A 20,753-nucleotide genomic window follows, 5' to 3' on the forward strand; every position below is an offset into this window, starting at 1 on the left:
CATCTCATTTGGAAATGCACTGTAGAAACTGTGCTCAAGCCCTCCTTTTAGTTGATTAGCTTCTGGGAGTTTAACAGAAACAAATGGGGCTGATCTTTTTTAACAGGAAAGTGTAAGTCAGCCAATCAAACCATCAATCAATCAACGGTATTTATTGAAGCTGTCTGTGGGCAGGGCATTGTACCCAGCACTTGGAAAAGTACAATAGAATAGGCAGACACAATCCCTGGCCTTGAGAAGATTACAATCCAGAGGCTTTGTAGTTTTTCCAGTTCTCCCATTGGCCTATTGTTGAACAAGGACAGTATGGCAATCTGGGGACAACAATAATAATAATGATAATAACAGTATTGGTTAAGGGCTCACTTTGTGCCAAGCAATATGCTAAGCACTGGGGTAGACACAGGATGATCAGATTGGACTCAGTCCCCATCTCTCACAGGGCTCATGCTCCAAGAGATGTTACCAGAGATGGGGCACAGGCATTATTCTGGGGAAACAAACATTGCTTCAATGTCCCAGGAAACACGAAAGTTCAGGGACTGAATGGGGTGGTCATTTTCTTTTCTCTTTAATCTTGCATTTTGTCCTAATCCCCTTCATGCAAAAGGAGATACATGTCTCTGGTTGGTAGGAAGCCCCTAGGGGCTTTGAGGCTGGGGCACAATAAGCGGCCAGAACTGTTGAATAATTTAACTGAGATCTCCAATAGGGGAAAAGGAAAGACAACAAATTGGGAGAATTTACAATGAATGAGTCAGAAGATACCCCCTGGGAGATTTGAGCAATTGTGAAGAGGAATTGAACATGTTAGAACGAAAGCCTGAAATATTTTTTAGTGGTGAAGAAAAATTGTTTCATTATTTCACTGAAAGAGAAGACATTAACTCTCCTTCCTTACTTCTAGCACCTTAGAACTTCACCCGGGGGTGGGGTGGGGGGGGGTGGTGTGTGTGTGTGTGTGTGTGTGTGTGTGTGTGTGTGTGTGTGTGTGTGTGTGTGTGTGTGTGTGTGTGTGTGTGTAGGGGGCAGAGATTGTTTGCTTTTTTTGGTATTTGTTAAAGCACTTACTATGTGCCGACACTGTACTAAGCATTGGGGTAGATACAAGTTAATCAGGTTGGACACAGTCCCTCTTCCACATAGGGCTTACAGTCTTAATCCCAATTTTACAGGTGACACAACTGAGGAACAGAGAAATGAAATGACTTCCCCAAGCTCACACAGCAGAAAGTGACAGAGTTGGGATTAGAACTCAGGTCCTTCTGACTACCAGCCCATGCTTTATCCACTAGGTCATTATGTTTCTCTAACTTCTGTTTGTTATTGTTTCTGCTTGCTACTAATTCTGGTGTCTCAGGCTCCACTCTCACTTTCAGCTTGAGATAAGGCTGTGCGTGTGCATCTAGCCAAACATCCAGAATCTGGTGGCACCAGGAAATTTGAAGCAGCCTAGAGAGCTCTTAACCTGCCCTCCACTTTACCGCTGTGCCCAGAGAACTTGGGGAACATTGTATGGGTGAAAAGCTCCACTCCATTCCGAAAGTTTCACAGGACTTCTGGGAAGAGACCATTAATTCTGGTGTGGCTCAAGGAAACACTGAACAGGCATGAATTCTTCTAGTCCATAATCTCTGGGTGCCTTCGCACTCATGACAGATACCCCAAAGCTAATTCTACCTTTGCACTACCCCTGGACCCTTTCCAGATCTCTCTCCTGGCTGGAGGAAATAGTGTACAGCCCAGTGCTTTGTTGACTGGAGAAAGGTTATCCCATTTTTGTATTTAACCCTATCCCTGGGGTGGCCTGATTCTCTCTGCTGCTTGCTCCCTGGCTTTTCATGGTGAAGATGAGAACCACCAAATAACAGTCAGAGGCAAATTACTTGTTACTGGAAGATGGAAACAGGAAGCCAATGGTTCCATCCAAACTCACAGGATTCAAAGAGGAACCGGACCAGCTCAGAGAGCCCAAGAGGAGCTGTACTGGTAGACAGCAGACTCTTAAGGTCTGGATTCAGCCTGAGACCCCGAGAGCTCCAGGCCTGAGGGAATCAGCCGGATCTGAGCATTTCCCGCACCACCAAAGGGCTGAGTTCCTAGGTCTTTCTATCATCTTCGGTTTGAACTGGGCCCATGGAACTGTGATTGAGAATCCAACCCGGCTCTTCCAGGGGATCCTCAGCCCATCTCAGCCACCCCCGGCACCTGGACTGAGGGATCTATTGCCCAGAGACAACTTGGGGGACGCCAGACTGCTTCCCCTCACTGAACAACACTTGGGCATCACTGGAACATCATGGTTTCCCTTGCCAACTCTAGGGGTTACATTCCTGAAAATGCTCGCACTGGGTAAGACAGTGACTGGTAATAATAATAATGGCATCTGTTAAGCGCTTACTATGTGTCAAGCACTATTCTAAGCGCTGGGGTAGATACAAGGTAATCAGGTTGTCCCACGTGGGGCTCACAGTCTTAATCCCCATTTTACAGATGAGGTAACTGAGGCCCAGAGAAGTTAAGTGACTTGCCCAAAGCCACACAGCTGACAAGTGGCAGAGCCGGGATTGGAACCCACGACCTCTGACTCCCAAGCCACTGCTCTTTCCACCAAGCCATGCTGCTTAACAACAAAGGTAACAACAAAGGTTTATGGAATAAAGGAGGCTCTGACTTCAGTCGCGCCTAGTGGAATTCAGGATGTTCTGTGGGGGAACAATACAAGGGAAAGCTATTGAAAATTATCTCAAGCCAGCTGTGCTCTCTCTCCCTTGGTACTTCCAGCATGGAACTACTGCTACCTCCAAGGGAAGCAGCGTGGCCTAGTGATATGAACACAGGACCTGGAGTGAGGAAATCTGGGTTCTAATCCCAGCTACGTTGGGTGATCTTCGGCAAGTCACTTAATCGATCAATCAATCGTATTTATCGAGCGCTTACTTTGTGCAGAGCACTGTACTAAGCGCTTGGGAAGTACAAGTTGGAGTCACTGGGCCTCAGTTTCCTCATCTGTAAAACAGGGATTCAATTCCTGTTATCCTTAGACCATGAGCCCCATGTGAGGCAGGGACTGTTTTTCACCTGACTGTATAATAAGCGCTTAATAAATGCCATCATTATTAGAGTTATTACAAGTTGGCAACGTAGTAAGCTTCGTACCTAGTAATCACGGGACTGCGCATGCGCAGCGTCCTCCAGGGCCGGGGCTCCCTTCTCCCCCCGCCCGGGCTCCGACCGCGCATGCGCCGACCCCTCCAGGGCGGGCCTCCCTCCTCCCCCTTCTCCCCTCCCCCACATTGGGCTCGCTCCGACTGCGCACTCTCCGAGCTCTCCAGGGCGGGGCCCGTCCTCCCCTCCCCCCCCCCAGGCTCCGACAGCGCATGCGCCTCCCTCCTCCTCCCTCCCCTCCGGACTCGGAACGCGCATGCGCCGAGCTCCCTCCCTTCTCCCCCCTTCCCGGGCTTCGACTGCGCATGCGCTGCGCTCTCCTGGGCGGGGGGCCCTTCCCCCTCCCTCCCCGCCCCCACCTCTGGCGCGCTCCGACTGCGCATGTTCCACGCTCTGCAGGGCGGGTCCCCTTCTCCCCCGGCCCGGGCTCCGACTGCGCATGCGCCTAGCCCTCACAGTCTTAACCCCCCATTTTACAGATGAGGGGACTGAGGCCTAGAGAAGTTGAGTGACTTGCCCAAAGTCACACAGCTGGTAAGTGGCGGAGCCGAGATTTGAACCCGTGACCTCTGGCTCCAAAGCCCGTGCTCTTTTAGACTGAGCCCACTGTTGGGTAGGGACTGTCTCTGTAGGTTGCCAACGTGTACTTCCCGAGCGCTTAGTACAGTACTCTGCACACAGTAAGCGCTCAATAAATACAATTGATTGAATAATAATAATAACTGTGGTATTTGTTAAGCACTTACTATGTGCCAAGCACTGTTCTAAGCACTGAGGTAATCAGGTTGTCCCACATGGGGCTTCCAGTCTTAATCCCCATTTTACAGATGAGGTAACCGAGGTACAGAGAAGTTAAGTGGCTTGCCCAAGGTCACACAGCTGATAAGTGGCGGAGCCAGGATTAGAACCCACGTTCTCTGATTCCCAAGTCTGTGCTCTTTTCATTAAGCCACACTGCTTCTCTACTCCAGTGCTGGGCACATAAGTAAGCATTTTAACAAATGTCACAATTATTATTATCATCATCATCAATCATATTTATTGAGCGCTTACTGTGTGCAGAGCACTGTACTAAGCGCTTGGGAAGTACAAATTGGCAACATATAGAGACAGTCCCTACCCAACAGTGGGCTCACAGTCTAAAAATACTCACAGAGTATTATTACTCTAGCATTGTTACCTTCTCCCATAATGCCCGAACAACGGTGACTATCTAAAGTTCCCTGTTTTGAACCCATAAGTTAGAGTTCAGTTGCCAGTAATGAATTAACAATTTATTTCCTGTCTAATGCTAATAGTAACTACTGATTCAGAGAAACTGTGAATTAGCAAGTGAAAAGGCAGGGGGCCTTCAGTGGCAACTAGTATAGTCACAGTTGTGGAAAACCATGTTTACTCAAAACTGGGCAATGGTCAAAATGGTACCTGGAAAATTAGCCTTAAGTACGCAAAACTTAAGGTAGCAAGGAAAACCTGCACCCTGATGTTTTTTCAGCCAAACCCTATCGAGGATACACTGAAGTAAGCATAGAAAGTAAGCATAAAAGAGAAATTTACTTTGAATGAAGAGTTTCTCTTGCCATGTGTTAACTGGGCGGCGATATTAGGATCATTTGCCCTTCCATAAAATACTCTTTCGGCTCCTGGAGGTGGATTTGAAGTGTTGAGAAATTTTCTCACCACAGGTGGAGTGATAAGCTGTAACACAATGAAACAAGAATCATCCATGTTACATTGGGTATTAAGCCCTGTATAAAATCATGAATGGAATTGATTGCAATGAATACACTTAATGCCATTAAGTCATAGAAACCGAACGATACGTTTATGGAATCTGTGTAAATATGCAAATACTGCCAAAGGAATGTCTGTCTGATGTTCACACTGAAAATGAATGATAAAAATGAACATGCTGGCAAATGTTATCTTTTTCTTTACACGCAGTAGAATGGGAACAGATTAGTAAGCACAAAGAGATGGGGGATGCAGTTAAACACACGCAATGAAAGAGACAGAAGGTCATCCGTTCTTTACCTGGGGAAAATGAACTCATTTCCCCCGGGGCACCAAAAGAATGTCATCCAAGATGGTCGAGGGTGAACACTGCTATTTACAAGGTGCCCGGCAACTTAGCTGGGCATGTCCGGAAGACTCTCAAAACACTTTAATGGCTATTTTCCTGCTGCATAATCATATCGTTGATATTAATAGATGAGGTGCAATTATTATTTCATGGAAAGCTCAAGTCAGTGGAAGAAAACAGGCTTGAACATGTAAGCTGATTTATTTACCCCAAGTTAATAAAAACGTTTAGAGATTTACAGGCTGGTGTGAAAGCCAGACAAATGGAACATCTCTAAGGTTAGGAGAGGGGCAGGGACCAGTCACTTCAGCTATGGCTTTTGGGATGGGGGATGGTGCATTAAGGGAATGAATGCTCTGTGTCCTTGTAGAGTTGTTGCTCCCCAAGAGGGGAAGGGCTTCCGTCACTTGTAAAGCATGGGCCAGTCACCATGGAGGGACCCAACATCAGTTTGCCTTCTAGACTGTAAGCTCACTGTAGGCAGGGAATGTGTCTGTTTATTGTTGGATTGTACTCACCTAAGTGCTCAGTACAGTGCCCTGCACACAGAAAGCGCTCAATACCTACAATTGAATGAATAATACTCGTTTCTTTTGTCCTTCCAGTTTGAAGACACTGCTGCCGAAGTTAACTCTTTAACAGTGTGTGCTGAAAATGAAGGGTGACTCACAATCTCTGCTACATTGTGTGCTCATGAAATTGCCCCTTACTAGATGACTGCACTGGCTACCCACAATGCCCAGCACTGTTTTCATTTGCCCTGTGTGTCACCATCTCAAAGCATCTGCACTGAGAATCACCTCAACTTTAACCGCAAAATTTCAGGTTGGTTGTTTTTCTGCTCCTGCTTTGACTGTACCTGGAGATGTCCCATGGATTGTGGCTGTGCTCCAAGGTGTCTTTAAGGCACTCCTTCTGACCACCCTGTTTATGACTTTTCCAAAGAGGAGAAGGGGAGGTAAGCTGATGTCACTGATTCTGGTTACATGTCCCACCCAGCAAAGGTGTGATGCATCAACACTGGTGGACAGACTACATTTCTGGGCCCCGTGGTTTGTTGATCCAGATTGCCATTTGATGGTATGGGTTGCACGTAAGTGGCACTGGTGGAACTTCTCCAGAAGCTGGATCTGAGGTCTGCAGTGGGCTGGTTTCACAGCCACATAGAGTAGACACTATAACTTATCTGTAGGCCTTCAATTTGGTGTAAATCTGATTCAATCACTTGTGTTTATTGAGTGCACACTGTGTGCAGAGCACTGTACTAAGCACTTGGTAGAGCGAAATACAGTTGGAAGACACAATCCCTGCCCTCAAGGAGCTGGCTGTGTTGGTGCAACACTGCAAGTCTCCCAAAGACCATCTTGACCCTCCTGAACTGATCTACCTCTGGGTCTACTCTTAAATAACTGGAAGATGCCGTGGCTTAGTAGAGAAGCAGCGTGGCTTAGTGGAAAGAGCACAGGCTTGGGAGTCAGAGGATGTGAGTTCTTATCCCGGCTCCGCCACATGTCTGCGGTGTGACCTTGGGCAAACCACTTAAGTTCTCTGTGCCTCAGTTACCTCATCTGGAAAATGGGGATTAAGACTGTGAGCCCCATAGGGGGCAACCTGATTACCTTGTATCTACCCCAGTGCTTAGAGCAGTGCTTGGCACAGAGTAAGCACTTAAGAAATACCATAATAATAATAATAATAATTGATTGTGACTGATTGATTGATGTGTGTGCTTCCTAAGTGGAAAATTTCACTGGGAGCATCCAGATACAGTGCAGTGCTCTGGATTTATTTATTGATTGAAGTTTATGTCACTGGTGGAAATCTTTGCCTGTATTTAGAGCCGGTCTGGGATAGGAGGCTTCCTGACTAATTGCTGACCAATATCATTTCAGTGGTTTCAACAAGGAGCTCCTTAGTTCGACCAGAACGAGTGTCACATTGAACAGTGGCTTAAGTAACAAGTAATAAAGGGCACAGCCATGCCCTTTGCTGAGGTCTCACAGAGCACTCTGTCCTATGACCTCAGGCTGCTGCTTCCCCTGACTGCCAACTTGCAGTTCACCATTCGACATGGGGTACCCGGCTAAAATTCCTAGAATGAGAAGCAGTTGTCCCTCTTTCAAACCAGGCACCCAAAAGGAATCCAGAGTACTCAGATAAACCTTCCTTTAGGATTCTGGTGAGATGTAAAATCTTTTTTATATCTTGCCAGAATCCTAAAGAAAACACTGAGTAGTTTGAAGAAATGTAAAACTCTGATTCACTATCTCTGCTAACAAATAATATTTTAATCAGAGGCATGACTGAATAGGATGCAAAAAGGTAAATTCAAACAAAGATTTCAAACCACAAACTTAAGGTTGACCCTTCAAAATAGATCTTCAAGCCCCTCTTCCCCGGCATATCGTCCCATCAGCTGAATGAAGGGGAGGGGGGTCAGCTCTGAAGTGATTCATCCCTCACGCAGCATCAGGAGGGAAAAAGAGAGAGGAGAAATCCTTCCTCACCTCTATCAAGGCCAGCTCTGGGTCTTGCCTTCACCCAGGACCACCTTGATTGATTGACTCAAGCCTCTTTTGCTTCCTAGGAAGTGTACCTTTCACCTTTAATTCCCTACAGCTCCTTGGTCAACCTTCACTGGATGACCAAAGACTGATCATAATTCAGCACAGCAAGCATTCACTCTGCCATGTGGGAACTGAGCAAGAGCTGGGGTGGTTAGTGCCAACCATCACTGTTCTTAGCAGTGCATGACCTGATAAAAATAGGATTCTTCTCTTGCCTCCCTGGCCTATCAGTCAATCTATCAATCAGTGATATTGATTGAGCTCTTACTGTGTGCAGAGCACTGCACTAAGCTTTTGGGAGAGGACAATACAACAGTGTGGCATCCTTCCACTGAAGTCCTAAACAGCGTCGGCTTTTGTTCTACTAAAGGGATGGTGGTGGCGACAGCAGCAGTGACACCTATGGCACCCTGCTTTGATGTTTGAATGGCCCAGTTCAGAAATACAGTCCTTAACCAGCTAGGGCAAGGGCCTAGGACAGTGGAAGAGACCATTTTTTTGGCCACCCTCACATTCACAGATAAAAATCTTACATCTGGTAGGGTTAGCTTTAAATATAGCAGCTAACCCTACCAGATGTACCAGATGTGTGTGTGAATGAGACTATACCAGGACCAGTATTAATTTGAACATTTACTTTTATAGACTCATTTCCAACACTCTGAGTCATCTGATATACCCAGATACATTTTTATAGGAAACTACCAAGCACTAGGGAATCTAAATTTCACAAGCAAATACTACTTGATTAAAGATTTGTTTTTCTTCCTGTGGTTTACAAAACCCAGTTTCAGCATTTCCCTGATATCGGGTCACTTAAAACACAGGAGGAGGTAGGAGGTTCATTCAGCAAAACTAAGAAATATAATCTAAAGTTCTGCTTTCCCATATTCCTCTTTTAAAAATTAAATCAACAGTGGCAAAACACCCCGGGGGAAAAAAGTCTGATGCTGGGCTCATCTTTCCTCCATGTGTGAATAATGAGCTGTTAAAGTTCTAGGGGTAAGAACTCCTTAGTACAGTGCAAGTTCTCAGGCCACTTCACTGCTCACGGTAAGCACTCAGTAAGTGCCACTGAATGATCTGAAGGTTGTTGCTAGTATGATGGAGCCTCTCTTCAGGAACAACAGATGAGCCTGTGACTTCAGAACCAGGACTCTGTGATACGCACACACCCTAGTCCCCTGCAAGCATGTTCTCACCGGGGCTTGAGTGCAACGAGCGAGTAGAGGGAAGGGATGCAACTCATTGCAAAGTGCACATGCGGTCTTTGCCCATGTTCGCCAGCAACAGGCAGACCTAGAACCCAGGTCTCCCGATTCCCGAGAAATGTTCTTCTCAGGGGACTCACTGATACTTAGATTCAAATCTGTAAACACCTCTTCCTCTGGCAAAAATAGAAGTCTCTATTTCTAGGCTGGGGGACCTATCAGTTCCTCCTCACTTCCAAACCTGTAGTAGGGAAGGGTTTGGTCTAAGGACCAATCAGTAAATTAATGGCATTTACGGAACACATACTGTATGCAGAGCACTGTACTAAGTGCTTGAGAGAGTAATAGAGATTTTACTAGTTTTTATTTTCAAAGCTGATGCCAGTGGTGGCAACAAGAGCACAAATGCAGACTGAACACTCACCCGCGGACGTTTTTCAGTGAGGCAGGCTGCGACCCTGTGCCCGATTGGATAAAGCTTCCCGGCCTAAAAAACAAAAATGAGGGATTGCAGAGGTAAGGATTAGCACGGGTTGGGAATGACATTTTCTTTGAAATTATGCCTGGCCCCAGGCTGACAAACTAATTTCAACATTAAAAGAGCCTAATGAAATCATGCCTTATTGAAAAATAGGATGCATCATCACAGTACCCAGCACCTCTGTAGAAACTAACAGAGTTGGGGATAACTTCAATCAATAATATTTACTGAGATCCTACTGGGAGCAGAGTGCTATATTAAACACAGTTCTGGAACCTCTTTTCTTCACACTTAACACACACTCCCTTGGGGAGCTCATCTGCTCCCATGGCTACAAATACTTCCTCTCTGTGGCCTTTGCTAGCCCCGACTTCAGGCCATCTCCACAGTCTCCTGTTTCCTCCTTCCTCCATGTCACCTTTATGTGGATCCCCTGCTGGTAGCTCAAGATCAATCTATCCAAAAATGAACAAAACTCCTCATCTTCCCTTCCAATTCCTCTCTCCTTCACCAACATTCCCATCTCAGTTGACAATACCACCATCCACCTTCCCCATCTTGAAAACCCGCATCCTTGGCCTAATCCTTTGACTTCTCCATATTCAGTTTGTCATCAAATCCTTTTTGTTTTTCCTCCAGAAAATTCACAGGATCTGCCTTGTTTTGTCCATCTAAATGGTCACCATGCTGGTACAGGCACTTGTCCTAACCCACCTTGAATGTATTCATTCAATCGTATTTATTAAGTGCTTACTGTACTGTACTAAGGGCTTGGAAAGTACAATATGAAAGCAGCATGGCCAAGTGGAAAGAGCACAGTCAAAGGACCTGGGCTTTAATCCCAGCTCTGCCATTTGTTTGGACAAGTCACTTTAACTTCTCTGTGTCTCAGTTTCCTCAAATGTAAAATGGGGATTAAATGCATGTTCTCCCTTCCTCTTAGACTATGCGCCCCAAGTGGGACAGGGACTGTGTCCGACCTAATGAACATGTACCAACCCTCAGGGCTTATAACAGTGTTTGACACACAGTAAGAGCTTTACAAATATCATTAAAAACTTCCTCACTGATCTCCCTGCCTCCAATCTCTCCCCTCTCTAATCATACTTCACCCTGCTTCCTAGATCACTTTTCTAAACCATCATTTTGCACACATCTCCCCACTCCTCAACAATTTCCAACGGTTGCCTTGCATAAAATCAACTCTCTCCCTTCAATTTATCCCTTCTTTTTTTAAGAATTGGTATTGGTTAAGCACCGACTGTGTGCCAAGCAACTGAACTAATCACTGGGATAGATATAAGATAATGAGGTGGGTTACAGTCCCTGTCCCACCTGGGGCTCGCAGTCTTAGTAGAAGGGAAAAGAGGAATTGAATCTTCATTTTAAGATGAGGAAACTGAGGCACATAGAAGTTAAGTGACTTGCCCAAGGTTACCCAGCACGTAAGCAGGTAAGTGGCAGAGCCAGGATTAAAACCCAGATCCTCTGACTTCCGGGCCCGTGCTCTTTCCATTAGGCCACGCTGCTTCCTCACAGTGACTCTTGGGTTGGGGGCTGAGTGACTGGAAAATACTTTGAGCTTCTTAAAACTGTATCTAAAAGCAAACAATCTAAGAGCACATGTTCTATCCACTAGACCATGCTGCTTCTCTTCTCCTACTACACCCCAGCTCGCATTCTCTGTTCCTCTCAAGCAAACCTACTCTCTGTGCCTTGATCTTACTCTCCTGTCACCAACTTCTTGGTCACATCTCACCCTGGCCTGGAACCCCCTCTCCCTTCATGTTCGACAGACCACAGCTCTCCCCGTCTTCAGAACCCTGATGAAATCACACAGCCTCCAGGAGGATTTCCCCAATTTATTACCAACCTCCCCATCTACTATACCCTCAACTTCACCAACCTATCCAACTAATATACCCTCATCTGCCACATCAGCCCTTCAACACCACCAGAGCACTTAAATATTTGTAACCCCATAGCACCTATGTACCTATCCTTCTTTTCTATTACTTCTTCCTATCTGTAATTTACTTTAGTGTCTGTCTTTCCTGCTAGACTGTAAGCTCCTTGAGGGGAGGGATCAAATCTACTAAATCTATTATACTCTCCCAAGCACTTAGTAAAGAGCCCTTCACGCAATAGGTGTTCAATAAACATTCTTGATTGACTGACTGCTTTGGGAGAAAGCAATAGAGACAAAAACTATCCTTGCCCTCAAGAAGCTTACAGTCTACTACTAGCACCCTTACTGGATGACAGACAGACAGGCAGGGTTGGTAGAAAGACCCATTCCCTAGTTGCTATGGAAGCAGAAATTGAATTTATTTCTAGGATTATTATTAATAATAATACTAATGGTATTTGTTAAGTACTTACCATCAATCAATCAATCGTATTTATTGAGCGCTTACTGTGTGCAGAGCACTGTACTAAGCACTTGGGAAGTACAAGTTGGCAACATGTAGAGACGGTCCCTACCCAACAACGGGCTCACAATCTAGAAGGGGGAGACAGACAACAAAACAGAACATATTAATGAAATAAAATAAATACAATAGATAAGTACAAGTAAAATAAATAAATAGAGTAATAAATACGTACAAACATATATACATATATACAGGTGCTCTGGGGAAGGGAAGGAGGTAAGATGGGATGGAGAAGGGGACGAGGGGGAGAGGAAGGAGGGGGCTCAGTCTGGGAAGGCCTCCTGGAGGAGGTGAGCTCTCAGTATGGCCTTGAAAGGAGGAAGAGAGCTAGCTTGGCAGATGGGCAGAGGGAGGGCATTCCAGGCCAGAGGGATGACGTGGGCCAGGGGTCGACGGCGGGACAGGCGAGAACGAGGCACGGTGAGGAGATTAGCGGCAGAGGAGCGGAGAGTGTGGGCTGGGCTGTAGAAGGAGAGAAGGGAGGTGAGGTAGGAGGGGCGAGGTGATGGACAGCCTTGAAGCCGAGGGTGAGGAGTTTCTGCCTGATGCGCAGGTTGATTGATAGCCACTGTTGTTTTTTGAGGAGGGGAGTAACATGCCCAGAGCATTTCTGGACAAAGACAATCCGGGCAGCAGCGTGAAGTATGGATTGAAGTGGGGAGAGACAAGAGGATGGGAGATCGGAGAGGAGGTTGATACAGTAGTCCGGACGGGATAGGATGAGAGCTTGAATGAGCAGGGTAGCGGTTTGGATGGAGAGGAAAGGGCGGATCTTGGCAATGTTGCGGAGCTGAGACCGGCAGGTTTTGGTGACGGCTTGGATGTGAGGGGTGAACGAGAGAGCGGAGTCGAGGATGACACCAAGGTTGCGGGCTTGTGAGACGGGAAGGATGGTAGTGCCGTCAACAGTGATGGGAAAGTCAGGGAGAGGGCAGGGTTTGGGAGGGAAGACAAGGAGTTCAGTCTTGGACATATTGAGTTTTAGGTGGCGGGCAGACATCCAGATGGAGATGTCCTGAAAGCAGGAGGAGATGCGAGCCTGGAGGGAGGGGGAGAGAGCAGGGGCAGAGATGTAGATCTGGGTGTCATCAGCGTAAAGATGATAGTTGAAGCCGTGGGAGCGAATGAGGTCACCAAGTGAGTGAGTGTAGATCAAGAACAGAAGGGGACCAAGAACTGAACCTTGGGAAACCCCCACAGTAAGGGGATGGGAGGGGGAGGAGGAGCTCACAAAAGAGACTGAGAGTGAACGACTGGAGAGATAAGAGGAGAACCAGGAGAGGACGGAGTCTGTGAAGCCAAGGTCAGATAGCATGTTGAGGAGAAGGGGGTGGTCCACAGTGTCAAAGGCAGCTGAGAGGTCGGGGAGGATTAGGATAGAGTATGAGCCGTTGGATTTGGCAAGCAGGAGGTCATTGGTGACCTTTGAGAGGGCAGTTTCCGTGGAATGTAGGGGACGGAAGCCAGACTGGAGGGGGTCGAGGAGAGAGTTGGTGTTGAGGAATTCGAGGCAGCACATGTAGACAACTCGTTCAAGGAGTTTGGAAAGGAATGGTAGAAGGGAGATGGGGCAATAACTAGAAGGTGAGGTGGGGTCAAGAGAGGGTTTTTTTAGGATGGGAGAGACATGGGCATGTTTGAAGGCAGAGGGGAAGGAACCAGTGGAGAGTGAGCGGTTGAAGATGGAAGTTAAGGAGGGGAGAAGGGATGGAGCGAGAGATTTCATGAGATGAGAGGGAATGGGGTCAGAAGCACAGGTGGCCAGAGTAGCACCCGAGAGGAGGGAGGAGAGCTCCTCTGAGGATACTGCTGGGAAGGATGGGAGAGTAGCAGAGATTGTTGAGAGCTGGGGGGCTAGAGAAGGGGGGGAGTGACTTTGGGGAGGTCAGAACTGATGGATTTAATTTTATTAATGAAGTAGGAGGCCAGATCGTTGGGGTGAGGGAAGGAGGGGGGGAGGAACCGGGGGCCTGAGAAGGGAGTTGAATGTACGGAAGAGCTGACGGGGATGATGGGCATGGGTGTCAATAAGGGAGGAGAAATAGTTTTGTCTGGCAGAGGAGAGGGCTGAGTTAAGGCAGGAAAGGATAAACTTGAAGTGAATGAGGTTGGCATGGTGTTCAGACTTTCGCCAGCAGCGTTCGGCAGCTCGAGCATAAGAGCGAAGGAGGCGGACAATGGCAGTGATCCAGGGCTGGGGGTTAGTGGTACGAGAGCAGCGAAGGGAAAGGGGAGCGAGTGAGTCTAGCTGAGTAGAAAGGGTAGAGTTGAGAGCAGTAATCTGATCATCAAGACTGGGTAGAGAGGAGAGGGAGGCGAGGTGGGGTGTACATGCCATGCACTGTTCTAAGCACTGGGGTAGATACAGGGTAATCAGGTTAATACATGTGGGGCTCACACTTTTAATCCCCATTTTACAGATGAGGTAACTGAGGCACAGAGTAGTGATTTGCCCAAGGTCACACAGCAGACAAGTGGCAAAGCAGGGATTAGTACCCATGCAATTAGACATCAAGATGTTTCAAAGTGATGAAGAACACTGAGCCACCCATCTGGTAAAATGAATTAGCAGAGTCAACAGCTTTGGATTTGGCTTGGCACCATAGAGTGAAACAAGATTTCTCAGGGAAGGAAAGCTCATGGGCTGAATACTGGGTACAAGTTCTCCAGTGGCCTTCCTTCTTCCAAAATAAGGTGCTTGAGGAACATCTTTGCAATCAGGCAAATAATTATGGTACTTCCTAAGTACTTACTATGTGTCAAGCACTGTTCTAAACTCTGGTGTAGATGCAAGTTAATCAGGTTGGACACAGTCTTTGCCCTACGTGGGGCTCACAGTCTAAGTAGGAGGGAAAACAGAAATCCCCGTTTCTTTTTACAGTTGAGGAAACTATGGCACAGAGAAGTTAAGTAACTTGCCCAAGGTCACCCAGCAGGCAGGTGGCTGAGTCAGGATTAGAACCCAGGTCCTCTGACTCCCAGGCTCATCCTCTTTCTGCTAGGTCACCCTGCTTACCAATCCTTTGTTTCAGACCTTTCAAAACTACTCAGAGGTATTCATGATGACCTTATCACCCTTCCCTATGGGGAAGCAGCGTGGCTCAGTGGAAGGAGCCCGGGCTTTGGAGTAAGAGGTCAGGGGTTCAAATCCCGACTCCGCCAATTGTCGGCTGTGTGACTTTGGCCAAGTCACTTAACTTCCCTGGGCCTCAGTTACCTCATCTGTAAAATGGGGATTAAGACTGTGAGCCCCCCGTGGGACAATCTGATCACCTTGTAACCTCCCCAGCGCTTAGAACAGTGCTTTGCACATAGTAAAGCGCTTAATAAATGTCATTATTGTTATTATTATTATGCCTTCCTGCAGAGTGGAAGTGTTTTGCTGTAATCCTCATGCCCTGTGACTTCCAATCTCTGCCCAGTGAAACTTGAGTTCAACAAGAGAGGAGAGGGGAGGGATGCAACTGACTGCAAAGTGAATGTGCGGTCTTTGCCCAATTTAGCCAGAGACAGACAAACTTAGAACCCAGGTCTCTTGATTCAAATCTTATAAGCACCTCTTTTTCTGGCAGTAATAGAACTCTGCAATTTTTAAATTTATAATCCAGGAAATCAATCAGCTCCTCCTCACTTCCAAACCTGCATAGGAAAGAGTTTTATAGGGACCAGTCTATTAATCAATGGTATTTACTGAGTGTGTACTGTATAAAAAGCACTGTACTAAGCACTTTGGAGATACTGTGCATTTCTTTTAAAAGGTGATGCCAGTGGTGGCAACTGATCCATCTCTCTCCTTCTCTGCAGTCTCACGTTTCCTCCTGCATTCAAGACATCTCTGCTTGGATGTACTGCTGTCACCTCAAACTTACCATGTCCAAAACAGAGCTTCTAATGTTCCCACCCAAACCCTGTCCCCCTCACTAACCTCCCCGTAGACAGCACCACCATCCTCCCTGTCTCACATGCCTGTTACGTTGGCATTATCCTTGACTCCTCTCTCTCATTCAACCCACATATTCAATCTATCATTAAATCCTGTTGGTTCAACCTTCAAAACATTACTAAAATCCCCATCCTCCTATCTCTCCCGGTTTCGGTCTGTACTTCATTCTGCTGCCCAGATTATCTTTGAACAGAAACGCTCTGGGCGTGTCACTCCCCTTCTCAAAAATCTCCAGGGGTTGCCAGTCAACCTACGAATCAAGCAAAAACTCCTCACTCTCGGCTTCAAGGCTCTCCATCACCTCGCCCCCTCCTACCTCACCTCCCTTCTCTCCTACAGCCAGCCCACACCCTCCGCTCCTCTGCCGCCAACCATCTCACTGTGCCTCATTCTCATTTGTCCTGACGTCGACCCCCGGCCCACATCCTTCCCCTGCCTGGAATGCCCGCCCTCCACACATCCGCCAAGCTAGCTCTCTTCCTCCCTGCAAAGCCCTACTGAGAGCTCACCTCCTCCAGGAGGCCTTCCCAGACTGAGCCCCCTTTTTCCTTCCCCTCCCCACAGCACTTGTATATATTTGTAAAGATGTATTATTCTATTTATTTTCCTTGTACATATTTACTATTCTATTTATTTTGTTAATGGTGTGCATATAGCTATAATTATTTATTCTGACAGTTTTGACACCTGTCTACATGCTTTGTTGTCTGTCTCTCCCTTCTAGACTGTGAGCCCGTTGTTGGGTAGGGATCATCTCTATATGTTGCCGACTTGTACTTCCCAAGTGCTTAGTACAGTGCTCTGCACACAGTAAGTGCTCAATAAATATGATTGAATGAATAAAATCCACCCTTTCCACTCCATCCAAACTACTACCACGTTAATCCAATCACTCATTCAGTCGTATTTATTGCACACTTCCTGTGTACAGAGCACTGTACTAAGTGCTTGGGAGAGTGCAAGACAACAATAGACAGACATATTCCCTGCCCACAGTGAGCTCACAGGGGGAGACAGACATTAATATAAATAAATTACAGATATGTACACAGGTGCTGTTGGGCTGGGAGGGAGGAAGAACAAATGGAGTAAGTCATGTTGACACAGAAGGGAGTGGGAGAAGAGGAGAGGGAGGGCTTAGCCAGGGAAGGCCTCTTGGAAAAGATGTGCCTTCAATAAGGCTTTGAAGAGGGAGAGAGTAATTGTCTGTCGGATTTGAGGAGGGAGGACGTTCCAGGCCATAGGCAGGACATGGGTGAGGGGTTGGCGGTGAGATATGTGAGATCAAGGTACAGTGAGAAGGTTAGAATTAATTAAAGGTGAAGTACGTGGGCTGGGTTGTAGTAGAAGAATAGTGAGGTGAGGTAGGAGGGGACAAGGTGATTTAGTGCTTTAAAGCCAATGGTGATGAGTTTCTGATGCGAAGGTGGATGTACAACCACTGGAGTTCCTTGAAGAGTGGGAAAACATGGCCTAAACATTTTTGTAGAAAAATGATCTGGGCAGCAGAGCGAAGTATGGACTGGAGTGTGGAGAGACAGGAGGCAGGGAGGTGAGCAAAGGAGGTTGACACAGTAATCAGGGTGAGGTGGGATAAGTGATTGGATTAATATGGTAGCAGTTTGGATGGAGAGGAAAGGACTAATTTTAGCGGTGTTGTTGAAGTGGAATTGAAGGCATTTAGTGATGGATTGAATATGTAGGTTGAATGAGAGAGAGGAGTCAAGGACAACACCAAGGTTATGGGCCTGTGAAACAGGAGGGATGGTGGTGCCATCTACAGTGATGGGAAAGTTAGGGGGAGGACAGGGTTTGGGTGGGAAGATATGAAGTTCTTTTTTAGGCGTATTAAATTTGAGCTGATGGGAGGACATCCAAGTAGAGATGTCTTGAAGGCAGGAGGAAATGCGAGACTGCAGAGAGGGAGAGAGGGGCCAGACCCTGAGGGTGGGGAGAAGGGAGAATTTAGCCGCTGGTCACACGGGCAGGAGAATGGTGTCCGGACGATCCGGCACACCTGGGAGACTGTGCACTTCTACTGTTACATGAAACAAGGGCTCTGCTCTGTACTTCCTTGGGCTCACATGGGTCAGACAGTGTCCACGCAAGGTGATGGGGTTAGGATGGCTCCAGGCAGAGAGACCTCGGGTTTGTGTGGTCACTCTGTCCTCCACGATGGAAGCCGCTGGCTGTTTTGTGATCCTGGATTCTGGCCGAGGCAGGGCAGCCCAGCTCTTGCTCCGGGTGGGGTTGGGGCGAAGGGATGTCAGGTTGGTGTCACAGTCGTCCACAGGCCACCAAGGAGAATCTGCTTTTGTGTCAGAACAAGCTAGCGGGGTTCCTGGAGGGCAGGCCTCGGTAATGAGGGGGATCCCGGCCCTAACCACATCTAGCGGGCCTGAATGTTAGGGTTTACAGCTCTGGAATCCTGAGGCCCTGCAGCTCGAGACCCTTGCTGGGGGAAGTCGAACACACAGGTGAGGAGGTCAGCTGTGATGCCAGTGAGAGAGAGTGCTTCATGGATTCCTTTGGCTCTGACACTTCTCCCCCTTCTAGACTGTGAGCCTGTTGTTGGGTAGGGGCCATCCCTTTATTGTTGCCGATTTGTACTCCCTAAGCACTTAGTACAGTGCTGTGCACACAGTAAGTGCTCAATAAATACAACTGAATGAGAGAGATCAGGGCTGGAGATGTAGATTTGGGTATTATCTGCATAGAGGTGGTAGTTGAAGCCATGGGAGCAAATGAGTTCTCCAAGGGAATGGGTGTAGATGGAGAATAGAAGGGGACCCAGAACTAAACCTTGAGCGATCCCCACAGTTAGGGGGTGGGAAGCCGAGGAGGGACCCATGAAATGCACATGGATATGTACCCTTTAAGCACGTGATACTCATCCTACTCTCAGCCCCTCAGAACTTGGGTTCCTATCTCTAATTTATGTTAATAGCTGTAAGCTGTAAACTCTAGACTGTAAGCTCTTTGTGGGCCCGGATCACGTCTACCAACTCCATTGCTTTATACTCTCGCAAGTGTTTAGTATGGTGCTCTGCACACAGTACTTGCTTGATCAGTAGCAATTATTGATTTGGGGAGAACTTTAAAGGTGGGAAGTGCTGCAGTCAGATGGGTCCTGGGATGGAGGAAGGGAGGGTGTAAGTGAGGGACGCTATCGGTCAGAGGAGCAGCGTGGCCCAGAGAAGCAGCGTGGCTCAATGGAAAGATCACAGGCTTGGGAGTCAGGGGTCATGGGTTCAAATCCCAGCTCTGCCAATTATCAGCTGTGTGACTTTGGACACATCACTTCACTTCTCTGTGCCCCAGTTACCTCATCTGTAAAATGGGGATGAAGACTGTGAGCTCCACCTGGGACAATCTGATCACCCTGTATCCTCCCCAGCGCTCAGAACAGTGCTTTTCACATAGTAAGTGCTTAACAAACGCCACCATTATTATCGATGCCTGTCTACTCGTGTTGTTGCCCGTCTCCCCCCCTTCTAGACCGTCTCTACCGGTTGCCAAATTGTAATAATAATAATAATGACATTTATTAAGCACTTACTCTGTGCAAAGCACTGTTCTAAGCACTGGGAAGGTTACAGGGTGATCAGGTTGTCCCACTGGGGCCTCACAGTCTTAATCCCCATTTTCCAGATGAGGTAACTGAGGCCCAGAGAAGTGAAGCGACGTGCCCAAAGTCACACAGCTGATAACTGGCACATTTCCCGAGCCACGCTGCTTCTCCTGTACTTTCCACGCGCTTAGTACAGTGCTCTGCACACGTAAGCGCTCAGTCAATTCGATCGAATGAATGAATGGGGGGGAGGGCGGGGGGAGGTCCCGGCGGGCGTAACAGAGAAACGAGGGAGGTGACTTCAAGGCTGTCCATCCCCTCGCCCCCTCCTACCTCACCTCCCTTCTGTCCTTCTCCAGCCCAGCCCGCACCCTCCGCTCCTCTGCCGCGAATCTCCTCACCGGGCCTCGTTCTCGCCTGTCCCGCCATCGACCCCCGGGCCTGGAATGCCCTCCCTCTGCCCATCCGCCAAGCTAGCTCTCTTCCTCCCTTCAAGGCCCTACTGAGAGCTCACCTCCTCCAGGAGGCCTTCCCAGACTGAGCCCCTTCCTTCCTCTCCCCCCCATCTTACCTCCTTCCCTTCCCCACAGCACCTGTATATGTGTATATATGTTTGTACATAGTTGTTACTCTATTTTACTTGTACATATCCTATTTATTTGATTTTGTTAGTATGTTTGGTTTTGCTCTCTGTCTCCCCCTTTTAGACTGTTGGGTAGGGACTGTCTGTATATGTTGCCAACTTGTACTTCCCCAGCGCTTAGTACAGTGCTCTGCACACAGTAAGCGCTCAATAAATACGATTGATGATGATGATGATGATGATGATGATAGAAGCGAGAGTGGGGGCCGGGGACTCACGCTTGGCCAGCAGGGAAACCTGTCGACGAATCTCCCGCGGTAAACGGGCCTGATGTGATCGGGGGGCTCCACGTCGGGGTCGCTGTGCTCCAGGAAGGCCTGCGCGGCCCCGAGGGGTTCCATCGGCAGGGCTGAGGGCGGCCCGGAGGCCCCCGGGGCGGCCGGCTCCGCCGCGGGCTCCATCCCTACCGTTTACCCCCGTTTCCCCGGCAACGGGGCCCGCCCCGTTTGTGACGGCGCTGCCAGGGTGCAGAGGCGACCCATAGGGAGGGGCAAAGTGGCCCGGTAGAACGAGCGCGGGCTTGGGAGGCAGAAGCTCCGAGTTCTAATTCCGCCCCGGTCACCATCATCATCATCAATCGTATTTATTGAGCGCTTACTGTGTGCAGAGCACTGTACTAAGCGCTTGGGAAGTCCAAGTTGGCAACATATA

At 47.9% G+C, this 20,753-nt stretch overlaps 1 protein-coding gene across 1 annotated transcript in view; it reads right to left on the reverse strand.

The window, feature by feature from the left end:
• Window positions 1-20,470, reverse strand: part of EFHB (EF-hand domain family member B) — a 42,635-nt gene extending 22,165 nt beyond the window's left edge. Inside the window, exons 1-3 of the mRNA XM_038740032.1 lie at window positions 20,321-20,470; window positions 9,454-9,516; window positions 4,726-4,866 (exon numbers count right to left, since the gene is read on the reverse strand). Of these exons, the coding sequence (XP_038595960.1) occupies window positions 4,726-4,866; window positions 9,454-9,516; window positions 20,321-20,443 (327 nt within the window). The 5' untranslated portion in view covers window positions 20,444-20,470. The remainder of the gene's footprint in view (window positions 1-4,725; window positions 4,867-9,453; window positions 9,517-20,320) is intronic.
• Window positions 20,471-20,753: the final 283 nt, after the last annotated feature.

Source organism: Tachyglossus aculeatus, chromosome X1 (assembly GCF_015852505.1).
Source record: "Tachyglossus aculeatus isolate mTacAcu1 chromosome X1, mTacAcu1.pri, whole genome shotgun sequence".
Classification (NCBI taxonomy): domain Eukaryota; kingdom Metazoa; phylum Chordata; class Mammalia; order Monotremata; family Tachyglossidae; genus Tachyglossus; species Tachyglossus aculeatus.